Below are 24,564 nucleotides of genomic sequence, written 5' to 3'. Positions count from 1 at the left end.
GTCACCTACGAAGTGACCCCGCAAGGAACTGTTCGCTCATCCCAACGGCAAGCACAATCGGAAGTCGTACATGTCGCCAGGATGAAGCCCTTCTACTCCCGCTAGGTCAAGCTACATGTGTTTTTTTTTCTTTGCTTCCTTTAACTACTTGATGTGAACGCGCATCCCCGCCGACTACGGTTATCCTCGACCTCGCCACTCGGCATCGGGACGATGCCTTTTCCACCGGGAGGGGCAATGCCGCAATATCATCGTACTGGCGCCGCCATGTCGCGAGCTTGGGAAACTGGCACGCGCTCGTCTTCTTCGCTCTCGGTGCTCGCCCGCCAGTCGGTTCCGTGCCTGATCTTGCCGGTGCTTTTACTTAATCCTAAGTAAACCTGCTGAACCTGTTCAACTGGCTTCTGTGACAATATTGACTAGCCTCGCCACAATGTCCACATCATTGTCATGCTTAGCCTTTCCAGTGTTCTAGCTTCCTCTTAACTTCGATGCTTTGTATGTTGGACACAGCCATGATTTTCCTATGTCAGGCTTGGCCTTTACGGCTGCCTCTGCCACTCTTACGCAATTCCCGGCATGGTATATGAAAGCACGCTCAGAACAGCTTATGGCAGTGTAATCTTTCTCGATGGCTACGTGACATGCCAAACAGATATCAGCACTGCCCTCATCAGACATCACGCCAAGTACACCAGTAACAATAACAACAGCAGCAGCAGCGGCGGCAGAAAAACCTATTGTTTGAACTCTTACGGGAGGCAAAAAATTACAACTAACCTGTAACAGCAAGACGAGCGATTAAACGATGGAAGGAACTGCCGCCACTGCTGCGTGCTATATGGCCGCACCGGGGGTAGAGCTCTCTTCTTATAGTCTTGTCCAATGGTGACGTAGCGCTTGCTTCCCTTGTAGTGCAGCTATTGGCCGATGGCCTCCCAGCTGATCATGCGTGCACGTGGTCGGAAGTCTGTAACAGCAAGACGAGCGATTAAACAATGGAAGGAACTGCCGCCACTACTGCGTGCTATGTCAACAACCCGCGACAACCCCAGATGGCGACGCTCGGTGACGTCGTCCGTGAAGACGTCCAGCAGGTGCTGGGCGTTCATCAAGCGACGGCTGCGGCTGTTCCAGCACAAGAGGCAACAGCGATGAACTACGCTGCTGCATTACGTCACCCTGCGCCTCGACGTGATGACTTTTCAAGCCCTCGCCGCTACCGCCCGGTTCCTGAAACCCGCCCCTTGGCCCCCGCCCGCCAAATCTTAGCAACGACCCCCAAGCCCCAGAAAGTGCGACGCCTGGAGGACAGCAAACGACCGGCCATTATGCTTACACTGCGGTGAGGCCGGCCACATTCTGCGCCACTGCCCGTACCGACGAATCGGTCTCCACAGATTTGCAGTCGACGCTCCACGACCACGCCCAGGTGAACGACCGAAAGAAATCGACAAGTATCTACGTAGCGGTGAAATTGCACCACCAAGACGCCGGTTCAGGTCCCCATCGCCGTACAGTGTCCGCTTTGCGTCGCCAGGCCATAACTACGATGAGAGTGTGCGCGAAACGTCCCCAAGCCGGCGCAGGGGAAACTAAATAAAGCAATATTTGGTGGTGAGGTTGCTTTACGGCAAAGACACGAAGATCCTGCATCGCCGGAAGGATGGATGGATGGAATATAGGAGCGTCCCCTTTGTAACGGGGTGAAAACAGTAGCTATCATGGTCATTTTTCTCCCTATATCCTAATTATTGATTTAGATTGGTTAACTGAACCATCATTCTATTTATTAAATTTTTGTTTCCACATTACTAACATTATGTCACTTCTCTGCTTTTAAGCCACCAATCTTCTAGTCGTTTTTTGCTAGTTTCCACCGCCGGTTTATTCACACGGCCACTGGTATCTCTAAACCCCAGAGGTTCAGGAACAGTGATTGTGCATGCATCGACTTCCGGGTGGATACCATTACATTCGAGTATGATATGGTCAATTGTTTCACTGGAGTTACCACATACAGCACATGCGTCGTCTTCATTGTTAAATTTCTTTTTGTAGCTGCGTGTTCTAAGGCACCCTGATTTTGCTTCAAAACGTAGGGCACTGCCTCTTGAGTTATCAAAGAAATCTTCCTTCCTGATCTGCATTTTCCACTTTCGGTATATTTCCACACTTTGCTTCTTTTCCATCGAATTTATCCAATTTTTACCTTCTGTGTTTTTCACCTATTGCTTAATGCTCTTTATTTCTCCGTCCTTGTGACTAGCATACTTACTAGTTAGTTTCCTAGTTATTTTCCTCCATTGTGAGTCAACGCTTTTTAAGTACAGGTATTAAAATACTTTAGCTGCCCATCCGTTACTGTCCAATTTTCTCAGGCGTTCCTCATATAATATTTTACTCTTAGCTTCCCGTACTTAGAAAGATGCCCAGCCCATATCTCCCTGTACCGCCTCATTTGTAGTTTTGCCGTGGGCACCTAGTGCTAATCGTCCAACGGATCTCTGATTTATTTCTAATGCCCACTGTACCTCTGCTTTTAGGCACAAAACCGCATTTGCGAAAGTAAGTCCGGGCACCATAATTCGTTTCCAAATACCCCTCAAACCTCATTCCTATTGTATCCCCACCACAATGCCTTGTGCTTCATTATCCCGGAATTCCTTCGCCCTTTGGCCTTAAGTTATTACTCATGCTTTCCAATGTATGCCAATCCTTCGTTTACCCATACCCCCAGATATTTATATTCTGCTACTCTAGGTATTTCATGGCCTTGTATTTTAAGACCCTGATCAGTTGAGCCGTTAAATATCATCAGACCCGACTTAACTGCGCTAAAACTGAAGCCTACAGCGTCCCCTTCATCTCCGCAATACTTAACTAGAGTTTGTAATTCTTCCAGACGCTCAGCTAGCAGCACAATATCCCGTCGATGAGTGACGACGACGCAGCCGTTAAATCGCCGAATAACAAGACAAGAACATCGACGAGATCACTAGCAGATTTCCCGGCGACGTTACGACGGTGTGCCCAGTCCGCGACCTCAGCACAAGACGAAGCAGAGATCGAAAACCGAAGCAAACGTGCAATACTAGGACGCGAACAAGCGACCTTGAGATTGCTGTCGACGGATGCACGGTTACCGCCCTAGTGGACACCGGTGCCGACTACTCTGTCATCAGTGGAGCTTTCGCCGCCCAGCTCAAGAAAGTGGCGATCACTTGGGACGGCCCGCCAATCCGCAGCGCTGGTGATAACCTTATTACGCCGTCGGGGTGATGCACCGCAAGGGTTACAGTAAATGATTATACCTACCCTACCAGCTTCGTCATCTTACAGCACTGTTCCCGCGATGTGATTCTGGGCGTGGATTTTCTGAACGAACATCGAGAGATCATCGACCTCCGATCCAAACTCATCAAGCTCTCGACCGACAAAGCCATACCTGCTACGAACATTTCGACGCATATCGTTGCTCTCAACGTTCTCGACGGAGAATTGACCATACTGTCCCGATCACGCGTCATCATCCCTGTGGTTACAACTGAAGTCGAATCATGGAAGGGGTTGTCGAAGCAAAAACTGTATTGTTACTGGATAGAGGACTTGGCATCGCAAGAGGCACAGTCCGTTTCCGTCATGGACAAGCTGATGTGCTCGTCACACACTTCACCTATGAATACCGGCACCTGAACACGGGCATGACGATTGCTTTCCTTTGACGAGCTAACGGACACCCGAGAAGTCCTCGCGCTTCCCAGCCAACTTGAAGACTATGCACCCAACCGAGCCAAGCAGCCCTATTTCGACAATAATCCAGCTCTCCCTCAAGACAGACAAGACCGGATTTGCACTTTTCTTGAAAACTACAGCGAGTGCTTTTCTCCAGCGTCGAAGGTGCTGCAAACTTCGTTGGGACGAAAACACTCGACCGCTACGTCAAAGCCCCTACCGTGTATCGCCACGAGAATACCAGGCCATACGCGATCAAGTTTTGGAAACGCTGCGTGATGACGTGATCCAGCCATCCAACAGCCCCTGGGCGGCACCACTCGTTTTAGTGAAGAAGATAAGACGGCACACTTCGCTTCTGCGTTGATTACCGCCGCTTGAATAGCATAACTAAGAAGGATGTCTACCCACTTCCCCGCAACAGCGATACACTAGACTGGCTCTGCAATGCATGGTACTTCTCGTCGATGGACCTGAAGAGCGGATATTGGCAAATTGAGGTCGACGAAAGAGATCCCGAGAAGACCGTATTCATCACACCAGACGGCCTTTTCGAGTTCAACGTGATGCCATTTGGCCTCTGCTCCTCACCAGCGACGTTTCAACGAGTAATGGACACTGTGCTGGCGGGATTGAAGTGGCAGATTTGCCTGGTATACTTGGATGATGTTGTTGTCTTCTCGTCAAATTTTCAAGACCACCTAAAACGACTTCAGACAGTACTGGAAGCCATCAAGTCATCGGGACTGACGCTAAAAGCAGAGAAGTGCCACATCGCATACGAAGAACTGCGGTTCTTAGGTCACATCGTTAGCAAGGATGGTATTCGCCCAGACCCGGAGAAAACAGCTGCAATCGCACAATTCCCACCGCCTGCCGACTAGAAAGCTGTGCGCCAATTCCTTGGGTTGTGCGCTTATTATTGTCGATTTGTCAGAAACTTTTCGCGCATCGCCGAACCGTTGACGCAACTTACAAGGGCTGACGTACCTTTGAAATGGGAAGCGCCGCAAGGGTAAGCCTTTGACGAACTCAAGCGCCGCCTGCAGTGCCCTCCTGTACTTGGCCACTTTGATGAAAACGCCGAGACCGAAATTCACACCGACGCGAGCAGTGTGGGCCTAGGAGCTGTTCTCGTACAGAAGAGTGCCGGACAGGAAGAAGTAATCGCCTACGCTAGCAGGTCCCTCAGAAAAGCCGAAGTCAATTACTCGACGACCGAGAAGGAGCGCCTCGCGATCATCAGGGCCACTTCTATGTTTTGTCCATACCTATACCGCCGACCATTCAAGGTGGTAAACGACCATCACGCGCTCTGCTGGCTGGCTAATTTGAAAGATCCCTCCGGCCGCCTTGCCAGATTGAGCCTACGACTTCAAGAATTTGACTAGACTGTAGTCTATAAGTCGTGCCGGAAGCATTCCAAAGCAGACTGCGTATCACTGTGCGGAGAAGTCTTCGGCCATTTACCACATGGTGTGGGCCTGCCCCTCCAACCCTGCTATCCCCACTCATCCCAGCCCCACCCGGGAGGACTGGGAGGCGACCCTGCGCGGATTCTCTGGCCTACAGGCCAAAAAGGCCTTGGTTGAGCGCGCCCGGGCAACGGCCGACGCTACTAGAGTCCCGTACTAAGGACCCCACCTAGTGCTTGTGAGAACTGGCCTCTTAAGGGCTGGTCCAATCATTCCCCCCTGTGAATACTCTTTTGAGCCAATAAATGTCTTTCACCACCACCACCACCACCACCACCACGCGAACAGCTGCACTTAGTGTTCTTGCAAATGTTGTTCCGTTGCCTATTCATCTAGACCAGTTATGTGCCGAGTTCAAGCTTTTTACACTCCCGCAACCTATAGTATATGTCAACGTCACATACAACCCTTCTAAAACACACCCATTGTTCAATCCCTGGACTGACCATCCCTCAATGAAGTTTAAATTTAATGTTATTAAATTCACCTGCCACGAAGCCATGTTTTGTTCTTCTCAACGCGCACTGCATATCTATACTGATGGGTCGTCTACACTTCACTCCGCGGGGCAGCTTTTGTTGTGCTTAACTCAACCCAAAACATATTATTTGTTCATAGCCTTTCTTTGCAGCCACCTTCCAGTGCGTATGAAGCGGAACTTGTAGCCTTCAATTCTGCTGTTGATTATGCACGTAACAACCCTCCCACTACGCCTATTCATTTCTATACAGATTCTCTGTTTCGGCTTTCTGCCATCTCTTCAGTACCTTCGTTTAACCCCACCATTATTACCATAAAAAATAACCTGTCGCGCTTATCGTCTTTTGCTCCATTCATGTTAATCCATGTCCGGGGCCACGCCGGTATTTAGGGCAATGAGTTGGCCGACCAAGCAGGTAGTAGCGAAGGCCAGTACGCCCGTTTAATCTACCCTTTAATGGCGTTATGTCCGTTCACGCTTACATCGTTCTGCCCTTGTTTTGTGGAGCACATATTGGCGCGAAAATAATGGCAGCACAAAATTATTTAATTGGATACCTGATACCCTCAACATACCACGAATTTGTCCGTCCCGTAATGCGATTACAACCCTAATTGCAGGATATGGCAGATTTTATTTTTATTTTAAAAACGTACGTCTATTCTCCTCTTCACTTTGTTCCTGTGGCAAGATGTGTAATGACATCCTTCACTACTTCCAAGACTGTTCTCTTACTGCTCCTTTTGTTTCTCGCCTAAAATCTTTTTGCTCATCAGATATTACGTCTCTATACCCGACGCTGCTTCGGAATCCTCTCACTTCTTGAATTTTAATTCAAATGGTTCAACACATAAACAGCACTATACCTAACTATTGTCGCTGACATTCTCTTATGTGAACTGTTTGCTCGCTATTTCGCATTGTTTAAATTATATGCCGCAGGTTTTTCTTCATATCTGCTCTGAAAGGTTACCTTGTGTTGTTTTCTTTCCCTTTTTTTTTTATTTACATGATACTGCAGACCTCTTTGGTCTCTTTATTTCTCTCCTAATTCATTATATTATTTTTTTCGCGTTCCAATTATGTACGTAATAATTTAGAGCTGATTTCCTTTTCTTTTCACTCTAATATTTTCCGTGAGTCCATTGTTTTCTTCTGAGGTAACCTTTATTTCTCTATTTTTTTTCTGGCTGCCTTATTACTTGGGTGCATTTTTTACCCGTTTCCAGTTGTGGCGTGCACGCTGCTACTACCAACAGTGCATCCTTGGCTTTACAAGGACCAGCGGATTTCCGTTAGATCCTGTACTTGAGTCTGGGGATGAGCTCGGAGTATCCTGCCGTCCCCCAACCACGCTCTGTACAGAGGAGGAATAATGCTCTTCCTTTCAGCCTGTCTGATCCGGACACGCCCACTTGCTTGCATGGAGGCACCTATGGCTGTAGTGCGCAGGTCAATTATGCCTGCTGTATCATGTTTCTACGTATCCGTTTGTAGTTCGTCGTGGCGTGCCCTTCAATGCCGCCAACTCTCCATCTTTGTTTTTACAAGCACCAGCGAATGACCTGCTGATCCTGTGCTTGAGTCTGATGGTGGTGCAGGTGAGGGTCTCGTCGGAGGGTCTCGTCGAAGGGTCCTGCAGACCCCTATCACGCTCTGCACAGGGGAGGGCTCCGTGCTCCTGTGTTGAGCAGAGTGCTTTAGGCATGCCGTTCAGTTTTCTGGCTGTGCTCCTGACTGCAATCACTCTTGCTTACAAACCCAGGTCCGAATGGGCAGCATGCATACTGCTATGAAATGGGCGGAGTTAATATTTTTTTTATTCTTCTGTGATATGATACTTTTTTCCTTTTCTGCTGCGGTTGTCAGACGAGTCCGATATAGTGTTGCAGTAGTTTGTTTTTTATTTATGTATTTTCCTCCATCGTTTCTCTTACCGAGCTTTTGCGGTTAAAATGACGGACGTCTTTAACATCAGACTAGACTTAATAGTTTTTTTTTCTCTTTTGCTTTGTCTAGGTTTTACAATTCTTTCCCAGCCCTCCCCCCCCCCCCCCCTCTTATTTGCGGTGTCAGCTCGCTCTCTTTTTTTTTATTCTTCTGCTCCTTAATTTAGTTTTTTTTTACTCTCTGTGGATTTGTGGACCAACGATTACAGTGCCACAGTAGACTGCAATTCTCTATTGTTCACCCGATTTTTTATTTCTTTGTTGGGGACTGTCCTGTTTACTATTCTACCTCAGTCTCCCTTTTCTCTTATGTTTTCGATTTGTACGTCTGCCTTTTTCTCCGTACGTTATCGGTCATTTTTGTATGACTGTTGTTTTGCTGCTGTTCCCTTCTTTTCCGGTTCTGGTTCCTGTTTTTGTTTCATTTGCAGGTCTGGATTCTACCTTGTTTTTTTTTTCTTATTCCTCTTTAAGCCAGCGTGGACCACCTTGCGACACGGACCTCGTATTTTTTCTTTTTTTTGTAGTACCTTAATACGCTTTTTAAAAAAGTTTTTTTTTATCTCGCGCTTTTGCTCCCTTTTATTTATTCTTAATTGGTTTTAAGCCTGGCAAAGTTTTTGCTGTTCCGGGCTCCCTCTCTTTTTCTTTGTTTTTTTTTCTCGGTTCGAGAGGACGAATAAAATGATAAATGGTACTTGCGCACGGTGAAGCAATGTCTGTTCAGCGCACTTCTTCTTTGCAGGATCATCCCCAAATTTTTTCTTGACCACGCTTGTAAAGATTGTCCATGTACTTCATGAATCCTCATGATTATCGAGCCAGTCGAACGCAGTGGCGGCAGGGAAGAACACCACGTTAGCCACCTTAGTAGCGGCGTTCCCGCGATTTATTTACTCACTCTTTTGTAGTGTTTCAGCCACTCGTCAACTTCCTCCTCGAGGTTTCCAGAGAATGTACGGGCTCTCAATAATGAGGCCAGTTGTTCGCTGTGGATGGTCCTGGCTGCTCGGTACTGCCGTCGTCAGTCATGTCCGATGGCATTATTGGTAAGCCAGCGAGACTATGGCTTCTTCGGTAGTTGGAATGCTCCGACGTCGCCACCCTCCACCTCTACCAAGATGTTACGTGCTTAGTACGCACGAGTGGAGGAGGAGGTGGGGGGGGGGTATTTACAGGGATCGGTCAAAACAGGACCGTGGCGAAGCGTGCAAACGTCCTTCTGCCCCTGCTCTTCTTTTTTCTTCACCGATTCACCCGACCGTTATTCATCTTCCGTCGACGCTCTGCGAAGGCGCGTGACAATATTGTCGCCTGGTGGCGACAAGATCGGTGACACAAATGACGAGTCGGCGATTGCACTGAAGAAATTCTTTACTGGGCTGACTTGCGCCCGCAAAAGAACCGAGAGATTCGGCGGCGGCGATAGCAACAAACGTGCTAGTCGATCGTCGAACTAAGAATGCCTGTCGCACACGTCAACGCTCAATTTAAAGGCGGCTTACTACCATCTAGATAATGTCGCAAAATGTTACTAGCGCAACCTGGAACATTTTAGAAACATACGCGGGTATCCGGAATCTTCGACATTGATCTCGGCGCATCTTGTGCGGCAAAGAAACTGATAAAAGTGCGCCTCGCGACATCGAGCATTACCAACAAAAAATACGGAACTGCTACGCGATCCAGAATCACAATGATAAGGCCGCATGCCGGCGGCTGCTAAAAAACAACAAATAAAGTTTTGAAGGTTTTGCGGCATTACTCCCCCCTTACAAACCTTCGCCTCAATGTTACAAAATAAACTAAGCAACTTATACATAAACATTGCAAAGTTTAAACACTATGAATTCTTTAACGCGCGTAATAAGGATTCAAACGAACAACAGGAACGATTTCTTGGTGCTCGCGTCGCCTTTGTGATGGTGTCGTACCGTCGGGAATGACTTCATAGTGTAGATGTCCGACGCGGCGAATTAGGATTTTATATTGTCCAATGTACCGACGCAGTAACTTTTCACTTAGACCACGGCAGTCCAAACCCAAAGGTGCAGCGGTGGCGTAGAGTTAGAACATCCGCCTCGCATGCAAGAGGACCGGGGTTCAAATCCCGGTGCCGCGCAAATCTCCACCGGATGAAAAAAAAACAAAAAATTTGGAGGACGCTTATGCTTCGCCTTCAAGAGTGGAACGCGATAGCGTTATTGCACCTCGTCGAGAAAACTTACTAAACGCAAGGGTATTGGGACATCCTCGCACCGGTACCCGCGCGGTCCGAAGGGGAGAAGCGGGTGAGCGAAGATAGTGATCTAAAGAAAGGAAAGACGCTTGATTCTACAACCTGTGAGGGTGCACGGCGAAACGTCAGGGGCGAGTGGCGCGCCACGTATCGGGGCAGCGCCGCACATTGCGAGGAGGGGTTCTTCTGTGTTTGCCGCAAGATGGCTCTGCATGTGCGCAGAGCGCAGAAGAAATGTAGCGGAAACGTACTTCGCTACTCGTGTAACTGCGACTTCTGTAAGTAACATGCTCATAATTACCGATATACACTGCAGTATAACGTTCTATGGCATGTTTCTAAGGCAACACCGCATTCACTAGAAGCGCTTTTGTACCGCTTTCAAGCATCGAACTCGTGGCTGAGTGATTCTGCTTCCGGCCACGCCAGTGAACGGACGCAGGATGCAGGGCTCCGCAGGAGCGGCTTCAGCGGCCATGTCGGGCCGCGGTAACAGGGCTATGGAACAAGATAATGGCTACCAGGTTGTTCTGCCAAGTCTTCCAACAGGGCGTTTTGTGTTAAACACAGTTTTTTTGCACGCGGATATCAGGGCCCGCCCGTACCGGGTGGAAGATTTCCGAGACGCGTTGGCTCAGCGTTCGCTGCTCCCTGACGTTATCGCCATGGGAGCGTATCGCATGAGCCACGTCTGGGCCATCACTATGAAAGACGCGGATGCTGTGAAGAAGATTGCTGGAGTGGGTGAGTTGTGTGTGAAGCAACGTCGCTGCCTCGTTATTGATCCCGCTAACCAGGATGTCAGGCTGAAGCTCCACTGGTTGCTTCACAACGTTCCGGATGAAGATGTGCGTGTGGCCTTCGCGCCGTATGGAAAGGTTTCCGAAGTGGCCAGGGAGCGCTGGCGCGTGCATGGCATATCGAATAAGGGTTCAACTAGCAGGATTGTCACCTTGAAGATGAAAGTGGGGGTCAAACTGGACGACTTGCCGCACCAGCTGAACGTCGGCGGTGAGTTGGCGCTCGTCGTAGTACCTGGAAGACCTCCGTTATGTCTCCGGTGTCGAAGTACCGGCCACATTCGCCGAGAGTGTAAGGTTCCGCGTTGTGGTGCATGCCGTCGTTTTGGCCACGAAGAAGGGCAGTGTTCTCGCAGCTACGCGAGCATCGCTGGACCTGGGTACAGCGAAGATTTTTCCGAGCATCTGATGGATGAGGCGGACGCGGAAGAGGCAGCCAAAACAACCGGGCAACCGGCAAGGAATGATGGGCCGGTGTTGACCCCTTTGACAATGAGGAGGACGTCCACGGCCGTTGCGACGGCGAATTCTGCACCAGTGGAGAATGGTTCCCAACTGGACGCAAGTAACAGCGTGGCGGACGCCAGAGAACCTGTGCTCGAAAGCCAAGGCAGCGCGGAGTCTCCCAACTCCGAAGTTATGGACTTCAACGCAGGGGTAAGCGGCTTACCCGTTGGGAAGCGGCCCCATGATGAGAGCGCCGGTGAGGATCTGCAGCCTGATGGTGGCAGTGACGAGCCGCCATCGAAAGCACCGGGGGTTCGACGTTCGACGTTGAGGCCTCGGCTGAACGTTTCGTCCGAGACGCGGCAGGCGGGGAAACCGCCTCCGTAGTTTGGACGTGACCTAATGCATGTGAGTGCAGGGGGTGCGTCAGCCGTCATAGCCTGTTTTCGGCTGTGGCTCTTTAACTGTGTTTATGGAAGGTGGCAAGTGCGGTGGTCAGGCACGCCTCAGTACACATTCAGACATCCCTTTGGGAGGCCGGATACGAGCACGTACGCTTTGGAACCTCGGACAAGCAGAGCAACATGGACGATTGAGGTAGGCATCACATGGATCGGGCGCCTTTTTCTCTAGATGCATGGCAATTAGGCTAGATGTCCCATTACGTGTAGCAACCTTGAATGTTAGAGGGCTTGGAGCCCGAAGGCGGCAATGCCAGTTGAATCGCCTGCTGCTAGATAATGAAATCGACTTATTAGCCGTTCAAGAGTCAAAGATAGAATCTCAGGTCCATGCAGACCGCATGGTGTCTGTTTTGCATGCAAACTTTGATGTGTGTGTTTGTCACTCTGTGGAGGCATCAGGCGGATGCTTTCTTTTCATTCGCAATACTTTGGGTATAAGCGTACACTGCGTATTTGCATGCGAAAGTGGCCGACTCTTGGTTGTTGACTTTTTGTTCTCAAATTTATTTTGGCGTGCTGTCTGTATGTACGCCCCCAATGTTGAAAGTGATCGTCAAAACTTCTTTTATTCAGTCGAGCCGTACTTGAAATGTGACAAAATTTTGCTTGTATTGGGCGATTTTAACTGTGTGTGTGCTGCTACTGATCGAGTGAAGATTAGACCAGTGAAAGACAAGAGCGCTGAGCTGTTGAATGTATTGGTGCATGACTATTGCTTGGAAGACATTGGAAATGTGTTTTCTGCTGGAACCCGTCCGGAATACACGCACTTTCAACGCGATAGTCATGCGAGACTAGACAGGCTTTATGTATCTATTGATCTCGTTCCAATCTGTACCGACTATAATGTAAAACCTATTTCGTTTAGTGATCATTGCCTTGTTAGTGCGACTTTTGGAATGAAGGTTAAGAAATCTGTTTTCAACTGGCATTTATGGAAACTGAACGAGAAAATTTTGGAGGACGAAGAGTTTGTTAAGGCAATCACGAACGATTTGGAATGTTTGCTTAAGGTGCATGAAGAAAGCCATGGAGATAAATGGGAAAGATTTAAAGAGCAGGTGAAGATAAAAGCAATAGAAAAGAGCAGTGTTATTCGGTACAAACAGAAAGAAACAGAAAAGGAACTTCATGGACAACTTGACTGCCTGTTGTGCATGGAAAGCTGTGCGCCAGGAAAGTTCACGAAGCAAATAAGAGATGTGAAATCTCATTTAGAAAGAATCGACGCTGAGAAGTACAGAGCCGCGGTTATACGTGCAAGAAGCAATAAACTGTGGGCTGGCGAGGCGCCGACAAAGCGAGCGCTATCAGATGAAAAAAGGTATGCTTGCCAGAAGGAAATCAGGCAAATAAGACATGAAGGGCAGGTTACAAACCATGCTAAAGATATAAAGTGTGCGATTCTGAAACATTTTGCTGAGCTTCTGAGTAATACGCGCGAACATAGTGAAGGGTTTCCAAAAGAATATTTACGGCTAATGCCAACGCTCGAAGATCATGTGAAAGAGAGCCTTGAAATGCCTATTACATTGCAAGAGATAGGAAAGGCCATAGATGACCTCCCATGTGGGAAAGCCCCTGGACCAGATGGGCTGAGCGCCTCCTTTTACAAAGCATTTAAAAACCATGTTTCCAGCCTTATGTTGGAAGTGATAAGAGAAGCCTACGAACGCAAACAAGTGCCATTATCATTTACTACGTCACACATCGTACTTATTCCAAAAACTGATGATCCGGAGAAACGCCTGTTGGTGAAGTCCTATAGGCCAATAAGCCTGACAAATGTTGATTACAAAATCTTCATGAAGGTTTTAGCGAAGAGATTGCAGAGTGTAATAGCCAAATTAGTCGGACCGCACCAAACGTGCGGCATAAGAGGTCGCAGGATCGCCACAAATATACATGTGGCACGAACCGTACTGGAATGTGTAGACACGCTTGGAAGTCAGGTTGCCATGATTCAGCTGGATTTGGAAAAAGCGTTCGATCGCGTATCACACGACATCCTTTTCTCCATTCTAGAGCATTGTAACCTGGGCTCGGTAATCGTGGAGGGAGTGAGAATGGCGTACGCAAACTGCTCGACGCGTATTATAGTGAATGGCGATCTCACTGACAGTCTCGCAGTGCGTTCTTCGGTGAGGCAAGGATGCCCACTCTCTCCTCTGCTTTTTGCAGCCTATCTCGAGCCATTATGCTTGGCCATTCTCAATAATGAATGCATCTCGGGTTTCAAGCTTCAATCGGCGCATGTGAAGCTACTTGCATACGCGGACGACATTGCAGTATTTTGTGAAAACAGAGAGAGCATTTGTGAATTGGTTAACGTTGTTGAAAAGTTTTGTGACCAGACTGGATGTCGGGTTAACTGGGAAAAAAGCTCCGGATTTTGGCACGGCTTATGGGATGCTGAACCGGCTTCTTTCTCCCGATTGCAATGGTCTTCCGTGCCAGTGCAGTATCTGGGTGTGCCCCTACAATGTTATCGCGATCCTAGCTTACATTGGAAGGAAGAAACAAATAGAATGCGAGAGAAAGCGGAAGCATGGCAGGGAAGGCAACTGTCAATCTTTTCACGCGCGTTCATCTGCAATGTTTTTTTGATTTCAAAGATATGGTATGTAATGAATGTTCTATGTGCGTCACGAACTGCCATTCAAAAAATTCATCGTGTGTTTGCGGTTTTTCTTTGGACTTCGACCTGGGAAAAGACGAGGCGAACGAATTTATTTTTTTCTTTAAAAAGCGGAGGAGTCGGTTTGATTCATTTGTTTCTGCGCCAAGTGGTATCGTGCTTTTTTTTTCTTCGCGACCAAAATGACACCTTTTTAAGAACAGTCATGCAAGTGCGGCTGCAAAGGCTGTTACCCGGATTTGTTGTCCCCTCAAGTGAAAACATGCGTGGTGCTGTCACAGGATATTTGCGCGAGGTAGTTCTCTCTTACAAGTTGTTAGAAGTGCGTTTATCCCGTGAATATTTGTACAGTGTTGGCAAGAAAAAGCTGTATAAGGACCTAGTGGAAATAATGCTGCCGGCACCTTTGTATCGAGAGCCCTACCGTGGAGGCCCAGGGCAGGATATTTTAAAACGAGTGAAGAGGATGCCAGTTCGACCGGCTGCCAAAACGTTCTTTTTTAAGTTGCACTCGAACACTCTACCCGTCAAAACCTGGCTTCACGAAAAAGGAATCTATGTACCCTGGACGACAAACTGCCTGCTTTACAAGACGCCAGAGACAATTGAACACATATTCTTAGACTGCTGGGATGCAGTATTTCATTGGGACGTGCTACAAAGAACAATTAAAAAAGAGCTACCACTAAACCCTTATGGCATCCGGTTTTTACCGGTGGAGAACGAAGACGTACCCTATGATTTATTAATGCTTCTGGGCCTCCACAGCTTGTGGAAAACACGGATGCAAGTAAGGCATGAAGATATTAACATTCGCAGTGTACGTGAAAATTTTGTTGAAAGTGCTGTTTATCTACGGGAATGTATCTGCGCGCTCCCCGACCCACCACAGTGGGCAGAAGTTCTGGATGACCTGGTAAAATTGAAGAAATTTTAACCTCGCACGCATCAGCTGAAGGGCAGCTGAAGTGTTTTATTAAGTGTGATAATTTGTTGTTCATGTATACCTCGGAAATAACGAAAAAAAAAAACTCGTGGCTGAGTGGTAGCGTCTCCGTCTCACACTCCGGAGACCCTGGTTCGATTCCCACCCAGCCCATCTTGGAAGTTGCTTTTTATTTATGAAGTGCATGTTTATTTATGAAGTGCATGCCGGGATTTATGCTCACTGGACGTCGACGACACCGGCTTTTCTGCGACACGAGCTCCTTAACGCAACCGCGTTAATAAATAAATAATTAATAAAAATATCCGCGTGTCGATAGAATTGCATACACAGGTTTGGGGTGCGACCTGATGCCGGTGAACACCTCCGGCAACGCACTCCCTCACCAGAACAGGAATTGGCCACCCTGGTGCAGTAATTGGCCGCAACCTCCTATGATAAGCTCCATAAAACCCCGGCCCTCAGTCACCAGCGGCTGCGGAACAACTGACCACGGTGGCGGTCAGACCTGTGACGCAGGAGGGGGTCCTAAGAAAGCTTGGCTCCGCTGGACAGGCCGCCATTGGAAACTGACCTTGGCAACGTTTAATGCTAGAATCCTAGCTAGTGAAGCTAGTTTAGCAGTGCTGTTAGGGGAACTAGAGGGCATGAAATGGGATTTCATAGGGCTTAGTAAGGTTAGGAGGCCGAATGAGGCATATACTGTGCTGAAGGATGGGCATGTACTGTGTTATCAAGGTTTACCAGGGAGGCGACAACTAGGAGTAGGTTTCCTTTTCAATAAGTATATAGCGGGTAATATAGACGAATTCTATAGTATTAATGAGAGGGTTGCAGGAATTGTACTTAGGCTTAATAAGCGGTATAAACTGAAGGTTGTACAGGCCTATGCACCTACATGTAGTTATGATGACCAGGCAGTTGAAAGTTTCTATGAAGATGTAGAATCGGCAATGCGAAAAGTAAAGACACAGTATACTGTACAAATGGGCGACTTCAATGCCAAGGTAGGGAAAAACACACAGGCGACAAGGCAGTAGGTGACTATGCCATTGGTTGTAGGAATAGCAGGGAGGAGTTACTAGTTGAGTTTGCAGAACGCAATAACTTACGAATCATGAATACCTTCTTCAGCAAACGGAAGAACCGGAAATGGACATGGAAGAGTCCTAACGGAGAGACTAAAAATGAAATCGACTTCATAATGTGTTCAACCCTCGCCATTATGCAAGATGTAGAGGTAATCGGGAAAGTGCGATGCAGCGACCACAGGATGGTGAGGTCCCGAATTAGCCTAAATCTGAAGACGGAACGCAACAGATTAGTAAGAAAGAACCCATCAACGAATTAGCGGTGAGGGGGAGGACCGAAGAGTTCAGGATGTCGCTACAGAATAGGTATTCAGCTCCAACCCCGGGTGGCGACATTACCCTAGAGGCAAGGAACAATAGTTTCAGAGATATCATTACTGAGTGCGCGGTAGAAGTAGGCGGTAGGATAGTTAGAGAGGATACCGGTAAGCTGTCTAAGGCGACGAAAGATTTAAGAAACGCCAGAGTATGAAAGCTTCCAATCCAACAGACCAGATCGAATTGGCCGAGATATCAAAGCTAATCAATAAGCGCAAGGTGGCCGATATAAGGAAGTATAACATGGAGAAAATTGAGCATGCTGTAAAGAACGGGGGAGCCTTGAATCGGTAAAGAAGAAATTGGGCATCGGCAAAAACCAGATATATGCGATAAGGGACAAGGCGGGCAACGTCATCACTAATATGGAATAGATAGTCAAAGTAGCCGAGGAGTTCTATACAGATCTCTGTAACAGTAGCCTAAGTAGCCAGGACCGTAATGAGATTGGAGGTAGGGAAAAACAGTCAGACATTCCACCAGTGACGAAGGACGAGGTCAAGAAAGCACTAGAAACTATGAAAAGGGGGAAATCAGCTGCAGAGGATCAGATAACTACAGATTTGCTGAAGGATGGGGGAGATATCGTGCTAGAAAAACTAGCCACCCTGTATACGCAGTGCCTGGTGTCATCGACGGTACCGGAACCATGGAAGAATGCAAACATTATCCTCATTCACAAGAAAGAGGACTCTAAGGACCTTAAATATTACAGACCAATCAGCTTACTGTCTGTTAAGTATAAGGTATTTACTAAGGTAATCGCTAATATAATCAGGACAACCTTAGACTGCAATCAAGCAAAGGTTCAAGCAGGGTTTCGGAAACGGTACTCAACTATCGATCATATCCATACCATCAATCAGGTGATAGAAAAATGCTCGGAATATAACCAGCCCTTATACATAGCATTCATTGATTATGAAAAAGCATTTGACTCAGTTGAAACCTCGGCGGTGATGCAGGCATTGCGAAATCAGGGTGTAGACGAGCCGTACGTGAAAGTGCTGGAAGATATATATAGTGGCTGCACAGCAACCATAGTTCTGCATAAAGAAAGTAACAAAATTCCCATAAAGAAAGGTGTTAGGCAAGGAGACACAATCTTCCCAGTACTATTCACAGCTTGTTTAGAGGAAGTATTCAGAGACTTGGAATGGGAGCAGTTAGGGATAAGGGTAGATGGAGAATACCTCAGTCATCTACGATTTGCTGATGACATTGCCTTGATAAGCAACTCGGGGGATGAACTGCAAATAATGATTGATGACCTAGACAGGAAAAGTAGAACGGTAGGCTTGAAAATCAATATGTAGAAGACTAAGGTAATGTTCAACAGCCTCCGGGAAGGAACAGCTGTTTACATTAGGTAGCGAAGTACTGGAAGTAGTAGGCGAATATGTCTACTTAGGACAGGTAGTAACCGCAGATCCGGACCATGAAAAGGAAATAACAAGAAGAATAAGATTGGGATGGAGCGCATTTGGCAAGCACTCGCAGATTATGACTAGCAGCTTACCCGTATCGCTCAAGAGGAAAGTATACAACAGTTGCATCTTGCCTGTACTCACCTATGGGGCTGAAACGTGGAGGCTAACCAAGAGAGTTTTACTTACGTTGAGGACCACCCAGAGGGCTATGAAACGAAAAATGGTAGGGGTAACATTAAGAGATAGAAAGCGTGCAGAGTGGGTCAGAGAAATAACTCAAGTTACCGACATTCTAGTAGAAATTAAGAAGAAGAAATGGACATGGGCAGGACATGCAGTGCGAAGAGAGGATAACCGATGTGTCGCTGAGGGTAACGAACTGGATTCCAAGGGAAGGAAAGCGCAGCAGGGGGTTGCAGAAAGTTAGGTGGGCGGATGAGATTAAGAACTTCGCAGGGGTCAAGTGGATGCAGCTAGCACAGAACCGGGTTAAGTGGAGAAATATGGGAGAGGCCTTCGCCCTGCAGAGGGTATAATCAGACTGATGATGATGATGAGTCCAAACCCACACTTCTCTCCTGGATTGTACTCTGCGTGGCGTCATCGTAAGTTGTGTCGTAGGGTGTCAGTGCGCTGTTGGTCTTTAATACGCAGCCGTGCGAGTAGTCGGGCTTTCTCTGCACGCTGCAGGTAGGCGGCGAACGTCAATGTTGTCCTCATTGGTTACGTGCAGCAGCATTGCGTCGAGCATCGTTGTGGGCTCCCTGCCATACACAAGCTTGAACGGGGTCGCTCTGGTCGTCTCCTGGACTGCCGTGTTGTACGCGAAGATCACGTACAGCAAGATGGCGGCCCAGGTCTTGTGTTCAGCGTCGACTTACATGGCGACCATGTCAGCGATCGTTTGTTTAGATAGATAGATGGATTTATTAAAAAGAAAATTCAGGAAGGTTGGCCTGAATAATTGAAATCTGGCCTGCTACTCCGCACTGGCGAAGGGGAAAGAGAAAAGAAGGAAGATCATGATGGGTGACGATGTGGGAGAAGGCATATGAAATACATATCTACTGGCAGAGTGGCTTGCTTCACAAGCGCGAATCAAGTCCGCTGGCGTACAAAAAACGGCAAAGAGCACGCACTACCCGGACACCCTTCCCCTTGTCCTGCCAAGCGCCCAGCAACAGTTCCTCCGAGAGGCCTCTTGTCCAAACGCTTCAAAGAAGCGGCTCCGTAAGTTCATTGGTTTGGGGATGGTACGCAGTTGTTCGTCGATGGATTGTATGACTGTATTGCAGGATGGCTTGTGACAACTCTGCCGTAAACACCGTTCCTCTGTCCGTGATGAGCCATTGTGGGGCGCCGTGTAGCAAGAGAATTTATTCGACAAAAAATTTGGCGACTTCAGCTGCGGTACCATTTGGTAGTGATTTTGCTTTGGCGTAACGGGTAAGGTAGTCAGTGGCCACGATGATCCACTTGTTACCCATAGATACAGGTGGAAAGGGGCCGAGGAGATCAATCCCAATTTTTTTAACGGGCAGGTGTGGGGGCGGAATCGGGTTTAGTAGTCTTGCTGGTCTGATCGGCGGAGTCTTGCGCTGTTGGCACGCACGACATGTCTACACGTAGTGGGCAACTTCGGCAGGCAGTCGAGGCCAGTAGTACTTCTCCCGGACTCGACGCAACGTGTGTGCAAATCCGAGATGGCCTGCTGTGGGCTCATCGTGCAACGCTTGTAGAATTTCCTACCGGAGGTTTTTAGGCACAACAAGAAGCTGCGCTGTCCTGTTTGGTGCACAGGTCTTCTTAACGAGGAGACCATTGCTCAACGCGAACGATGATAAATGTCGCCTGACCACAGCAGGAGGGTAAGCGTTCTTTCCTCCTAGGTAATCGGCTAGCGCTTTCAGCTCAGGGTCTGATCGCGGTTGTTCTGCGAAATTGCTGTCGCTTACCGGTCCCTGAAAGGTATCTTCGTCGTCTTCTTTCGGCGGCGCATCAACGGGGGCTCGTGACAAGCAGTCTGCATCGGAGTGCTTGTGGCCTGACTTGTAGATGACAATGATGCCGAATTGTTGAAGACGTAGACTCCATCGGGCAAGTCGGCCGGAGGAGTCTTTCAAGTTTGCCTGCCAGCAGAGCGCGTATTGATCGCTTACCATCTTGAATGGTGGCCGTAAAAGTATAGGGTGGAACTTTGAAGTGGCTTAGATGATAACGAGGCACTCCTTCTCGGCCGTTGAGTAATTGGCTTCGGCTTTCAAGAGCGACCTGCTAGCATAGACGATTGTTTTCTCCTGTCCGGTATTCTTCCGAGTGAGAACGGCGCCTAGGCCTAGGCTGCTAGCGTCGGTATGTATCTCGGTCTCGGCGTTCTCAGTTAAAGTGTCCATCTCTGGAGGGGACTGTAGGCGGTGCTTAAGTTCTTCGAAGACTTCAGCTGGCGGTGCTTAATTCCCATTTAAATGACACGTCTGCCTTTGTAAGCTGCGTCAAAGGTGAGCGAAAAGTTCTTAATGAATCGTCGGTATTACGCGCAAACTGCGAGAAATCGGCGCACAGCTTTCTTGTCACCGGGCTGTGGAAACTGCGCGATCGCAGCTATTTTTTGGGGTCGGGGCGGACTCCGTCCTTGCTGACAATATGACTCAGAAACAATATCTTTTCGTAGGCGAAGTGACACTTCTCTGCTTTCAACGTTAAACCTGAGGACATGATTGCGTCGAGTACTGTTCGAAGCCTTCTCAGATGGTCTTCAAAGTTTGACGAGAACACAACGACGTCATCCAAGTGTACCAAACAAATCTGCCACTTTAACTTAGCAGGGTACAAGTGTAGGCCAGTTGGTGAGACATAAGAAAAATAAAACCACAGCAGGCACAGGACTGCCACTTGAAGCCAGCCAGGACAGTGTCCATTACCCGTTTAAACGTGACTGGCGCGGAGCATAATTCAAGTGACATTACCTTGAATTGGAAGAGGCCGTCGGGTATTATGAACGCCGTCTTCTCGCGGTCTCTTTCGTCGACCTCAATTTTCTAGTACCCACTCTTCAGGACCGTAGACGAGAACTACTTAGCGTTACAGAGCCGGTCCATTGTGTCGTCGATGTGGAGAAGCGGGCAGGAATCCTTGTTAATTATGCTATTCAAGCGGCGGTAATCAACGCAGAAGCGAAGTGTGCCGTCTCCACCAAAACGACTGGTGCCACCGAAGGGCTGTTCGATTACTGTATCACGTCATCACGCCGCATTTCCTTAATTTGATCGCGTATAGCCTGGCATTCTCGCGGCGATACATGGTAGGGGCTTTGACATAGAGTTCGAGCGTTTTCGTCCGTGATGATGCGATGCTTTTTCAAACGAGTTTGCCGCACCTTCGACGCTAAGGAAAAGCACTCGCTGTAGATTTCAAGAAGAGCGCCAATACGGTCTTGTCTGTCTCGGGGGAGCGCTGGGTTGATGTCGAAATAGGGCTGCTTGGCTCGGTTGGGTGTATCGTCTTCAAGTTGGCAGGGAAGGGCGAAAACTTCTCGGGTGTCCGCTAGCTATTAAAGGAAGGAAATCGTCATGCCCTTGTTCAGGTGCCGGTATGCTTTGGTGAAGTTCGTGAAGAGCACTTGAGCTTATCCATGACGGAAACGGACATGTCTATGCGATGCCAAATCCTCTATCCTATAACTGAGTGTTTCCTTCAACAAACCCTTCCGTGATTTCGATTTCTTTTGTAACCACAAATACGATGACGCTTGATCTGGGCTGTCGGTCAATTTTACATCGAGGGCGTTAAGAGCGACGTGATATGTCGAAGTTCTTGCCGCATGTATGGCTCTGTTGGTCGAGGGTTTGATGAGTTTGGATTGGAGGTCGATGATCGCCCGATGTCCATTCAGAAATTTTATGCCCAGAATCACGTCGCGGGAACACTACTGTAGGACGAAGAAGCTGGTAGGGTTGGTACGTTCATTTACTGTACCCTTGCGGTGCATCGCCACGACGGCGTAATAAGGTTCCTACTATCTATGCGGACTAGCGGAAATGGTCGTCACTTTCTTGAGCTGACGGAAAAAGCTCCACTGATGACAAAGTAGTCGGCTTCTGTGTCCACTAGGGCTGGAACCATGCGTACGTCGACAGCAACGGCGAGGTTGTTTGTTCGTGCTCTCGTATTGCACGTTGCCTTCAGTGTTCGATATCTGCCTCGTCTCGTGCTGGGAGTCGCGGCCGGGGCACACCGTTGTTACTTCGCTGAGCGGCGATATTAGTATAACGTATGGTCACGTGGTCGTCGATGTCATCGTCGTGTGTAGTGGCGGGATATTTACTAATGCATCGTCACTTGTCGTCGCCGGTGGACGATCTTCATTAGTTCACCGTACAGCAGCCTCACCTCCAAAGATTCTGCGTTTAGTTTCCCCTACGGGGGCTTGGGGACCTTCCGCGCGCACTGTTATCGTAGTTACGGCCTGGCGACGCACAGCGGGCCCTGTATGGCGATGGGGACCTGAACCGACGGCTTGGTGGCACAATGTCACCGCCACGCAGATAGTTGTCGATTTCTTGCGGTCTTTCACCTGGGCGTGGTCATGAAGCGTCGACTGCAAATCCGCGGAGACCGGTTCCTCGCTACGCCCAGGGGCGCAGATTGTGGCCTGCTTCACAGCAGTGGAAGCATGATTGCCAGTTGTGCACAGTCCTCCAGGCACCGCACTTCCTGGGGCTTGGAGTCCGTTGATCGGCTTGGCGGGCGGGTGCAAGGGCGGCTTTCAGAAACAGGACGATAGTGGCGAGGGCTTGCAAAGTCATCACGTCAGGGCGAAGGGCGACGTAATGCAGCACAGTAGTTAATCGCTGTTGCCTCTTGTGCTGAAACCGTCGGAGCCGTCGCGTGAGGAAGGCCCAGCGACTGCTGGACTTCTTCACGGACGACGCCCGCAAGCGTCCCCACCTGAAGTTGTTGGGATGATGGCAGCCATCAGCGCAGCTCCTCCCACACGATCTCCGAGTTGAGGTCCCGAAGGCTCTCTCCGTTCGGAGATGCGCTGCTGTAGGGTCTTGTGTAGACCTTTTTTTTACCTTTTATTATTCCTCTCAGAATATGACGAAAAAAATGTAAAAGAAAGAGAGAGGGAGCCCGGACCAGGAAAGCTTTGCCAGGCTTAATCCAATTTAAGATAAAAGAAAAGGAGCTAAACGCCCAAAATAAAAAAATAATAATTTAGAAAAAAAAACATGGACATAAAAATGTAAAAAATGTACATTAAAGATACAAAAGGAAACAAAGATCACAACTGCCTAGTCACAATAGATAGATATATGAAATGGAAAAAGGATAAAGAAAGAAAGAAAAAGCGAAAGAAAAGCACAAAAAGATAAAGAAGTCCTGGAAAGAAGGAAGCAGAGAAGAAAATGTCCGTGGGTAGCCAGAAACTGCAAAAGAAGAGAGAACAGAAATATAAAAAATGTGCATTAACGATTAGCCAATTCGCAAAAAATACATCTTTAAAGTGAATATGTGAACGACACTTAAGCCTAGAAAAAATAAATATATGTATATAAAGCGGTTACCAAAGTCTGCAATGAAATGAGAAAAAATAGTATTGAAAAACGTCGCGAATACGAAATTAATGGAGGCACAAAGAAACACAAAACATCACGCATAAAATCCTTGACAGCTTGAGAAGACGTCCATTACTATGAAATTATATAATAAAATTCTGTCCGAATCGATTGGGAGAAAGCTGTACATTACGTACACACAAAAAAGGAAAGAAAACTGAATTCTGAATTCTGAAAATATAATATACCGGTTTATAAAAAATAATTAAGGAAACATGAAAATGGAAAATGCGGATAAATGTATACATAAAAATTGGCCACAAAGAGGTGAACAGAGAAAAGAAAAGTAATGGTAATTACATTAGTAAATATCAAATGACAGATTTAAAAGGAAAAGAAAACAGAAAAGAAAAAGACAGAAGAAAAATGTTATGCAATACAGCTGATATCAGAAAATAGTCCAGTGCTGCATAAGAAAGAGGAAGACAGCAGATGCGCTGTAAAGGGCATGCCCATTAAGAGCCTTTGTCGATCTCTTGGGCTCAAGCCTTGGTAAAGAAAGGTGCGTGGTGTCGGTATGACTCTGCCGCAATAAGGCAAATCCGTCAGGCGGGAGTGACTCAGACCGGTTGGAGCGCTGTAGCGTCAAATTCCGCCACGGTTTTTGGCGGATTTCTGAGAAGCCCTGCAAAAAGATACTGTTTAACCTCTCGCATTAAAAATTTCACTTTCTCACCTTCGGTCATGTTATGGTGGGCGCGGCGAAGAGGCGCTTAATCTCCTCTACGTAGATTAGGACAGGCTCGTTTGGGAGTTGAAGTCTTGATTGGAGGAGGGCTTGGGCTTTTTTTTGCAGACAAAACTTGCAAATGCCATCAAAAACTCTGCTTTGAATGTCCTCCAATCCTTTAAAGAAGTCTCGTGATTTTCTAACCAAACTCGAGCATGTCCATGAAGAACAAAGTAGACTTGCTTGAGTTTCGCAACGTCGTT

At 47.8% G+C, this 24,564-nt stretch overlaps 1 protein-coding gene across 1 annotated transcript; it reads left to right on the top strand.

The window, feature by feature from the left end:
- Positions 1–10,311: 10,311 nt before the first annotated feature.
- On the top strand, positions 10,312–11,560 carry LOC146180069 (uncharacterized). Its single transcript, XM_084579930.1, has one exon. The coding sequence runs from the start codon at positions 10,323–10,325 to the stop codon at positions 11,511–11,513; it is 1,191 nt and encodes a 396-aa protein (XP_084436056.1). The 5' UTR covers positions 10,312–10,322; the 3' UTR covers positions 11,514–11,560.
- Positions 11,561–24,564: the final 13,004 nt, after the last annotated feature.

Source organism: Amblyomma maculatum, chromosome 9, assembly GCF_055883805.1.
Source record: "Amblyomma maculatum isolate TAMU_Amacu chromosome 9, ASM5588380v1, whole genome shotgun sequence".
NCBI lineage: Eukaryota > Metazoa > Arthropoda > Arachnida > Ixodida > Ixodidae > Amblyomma > Amblyomma maculatum.
Note: the sequence above shows the minus strand (reverse complement) of the source record. Positions and strands in the feature narration are given on the sequence as shown.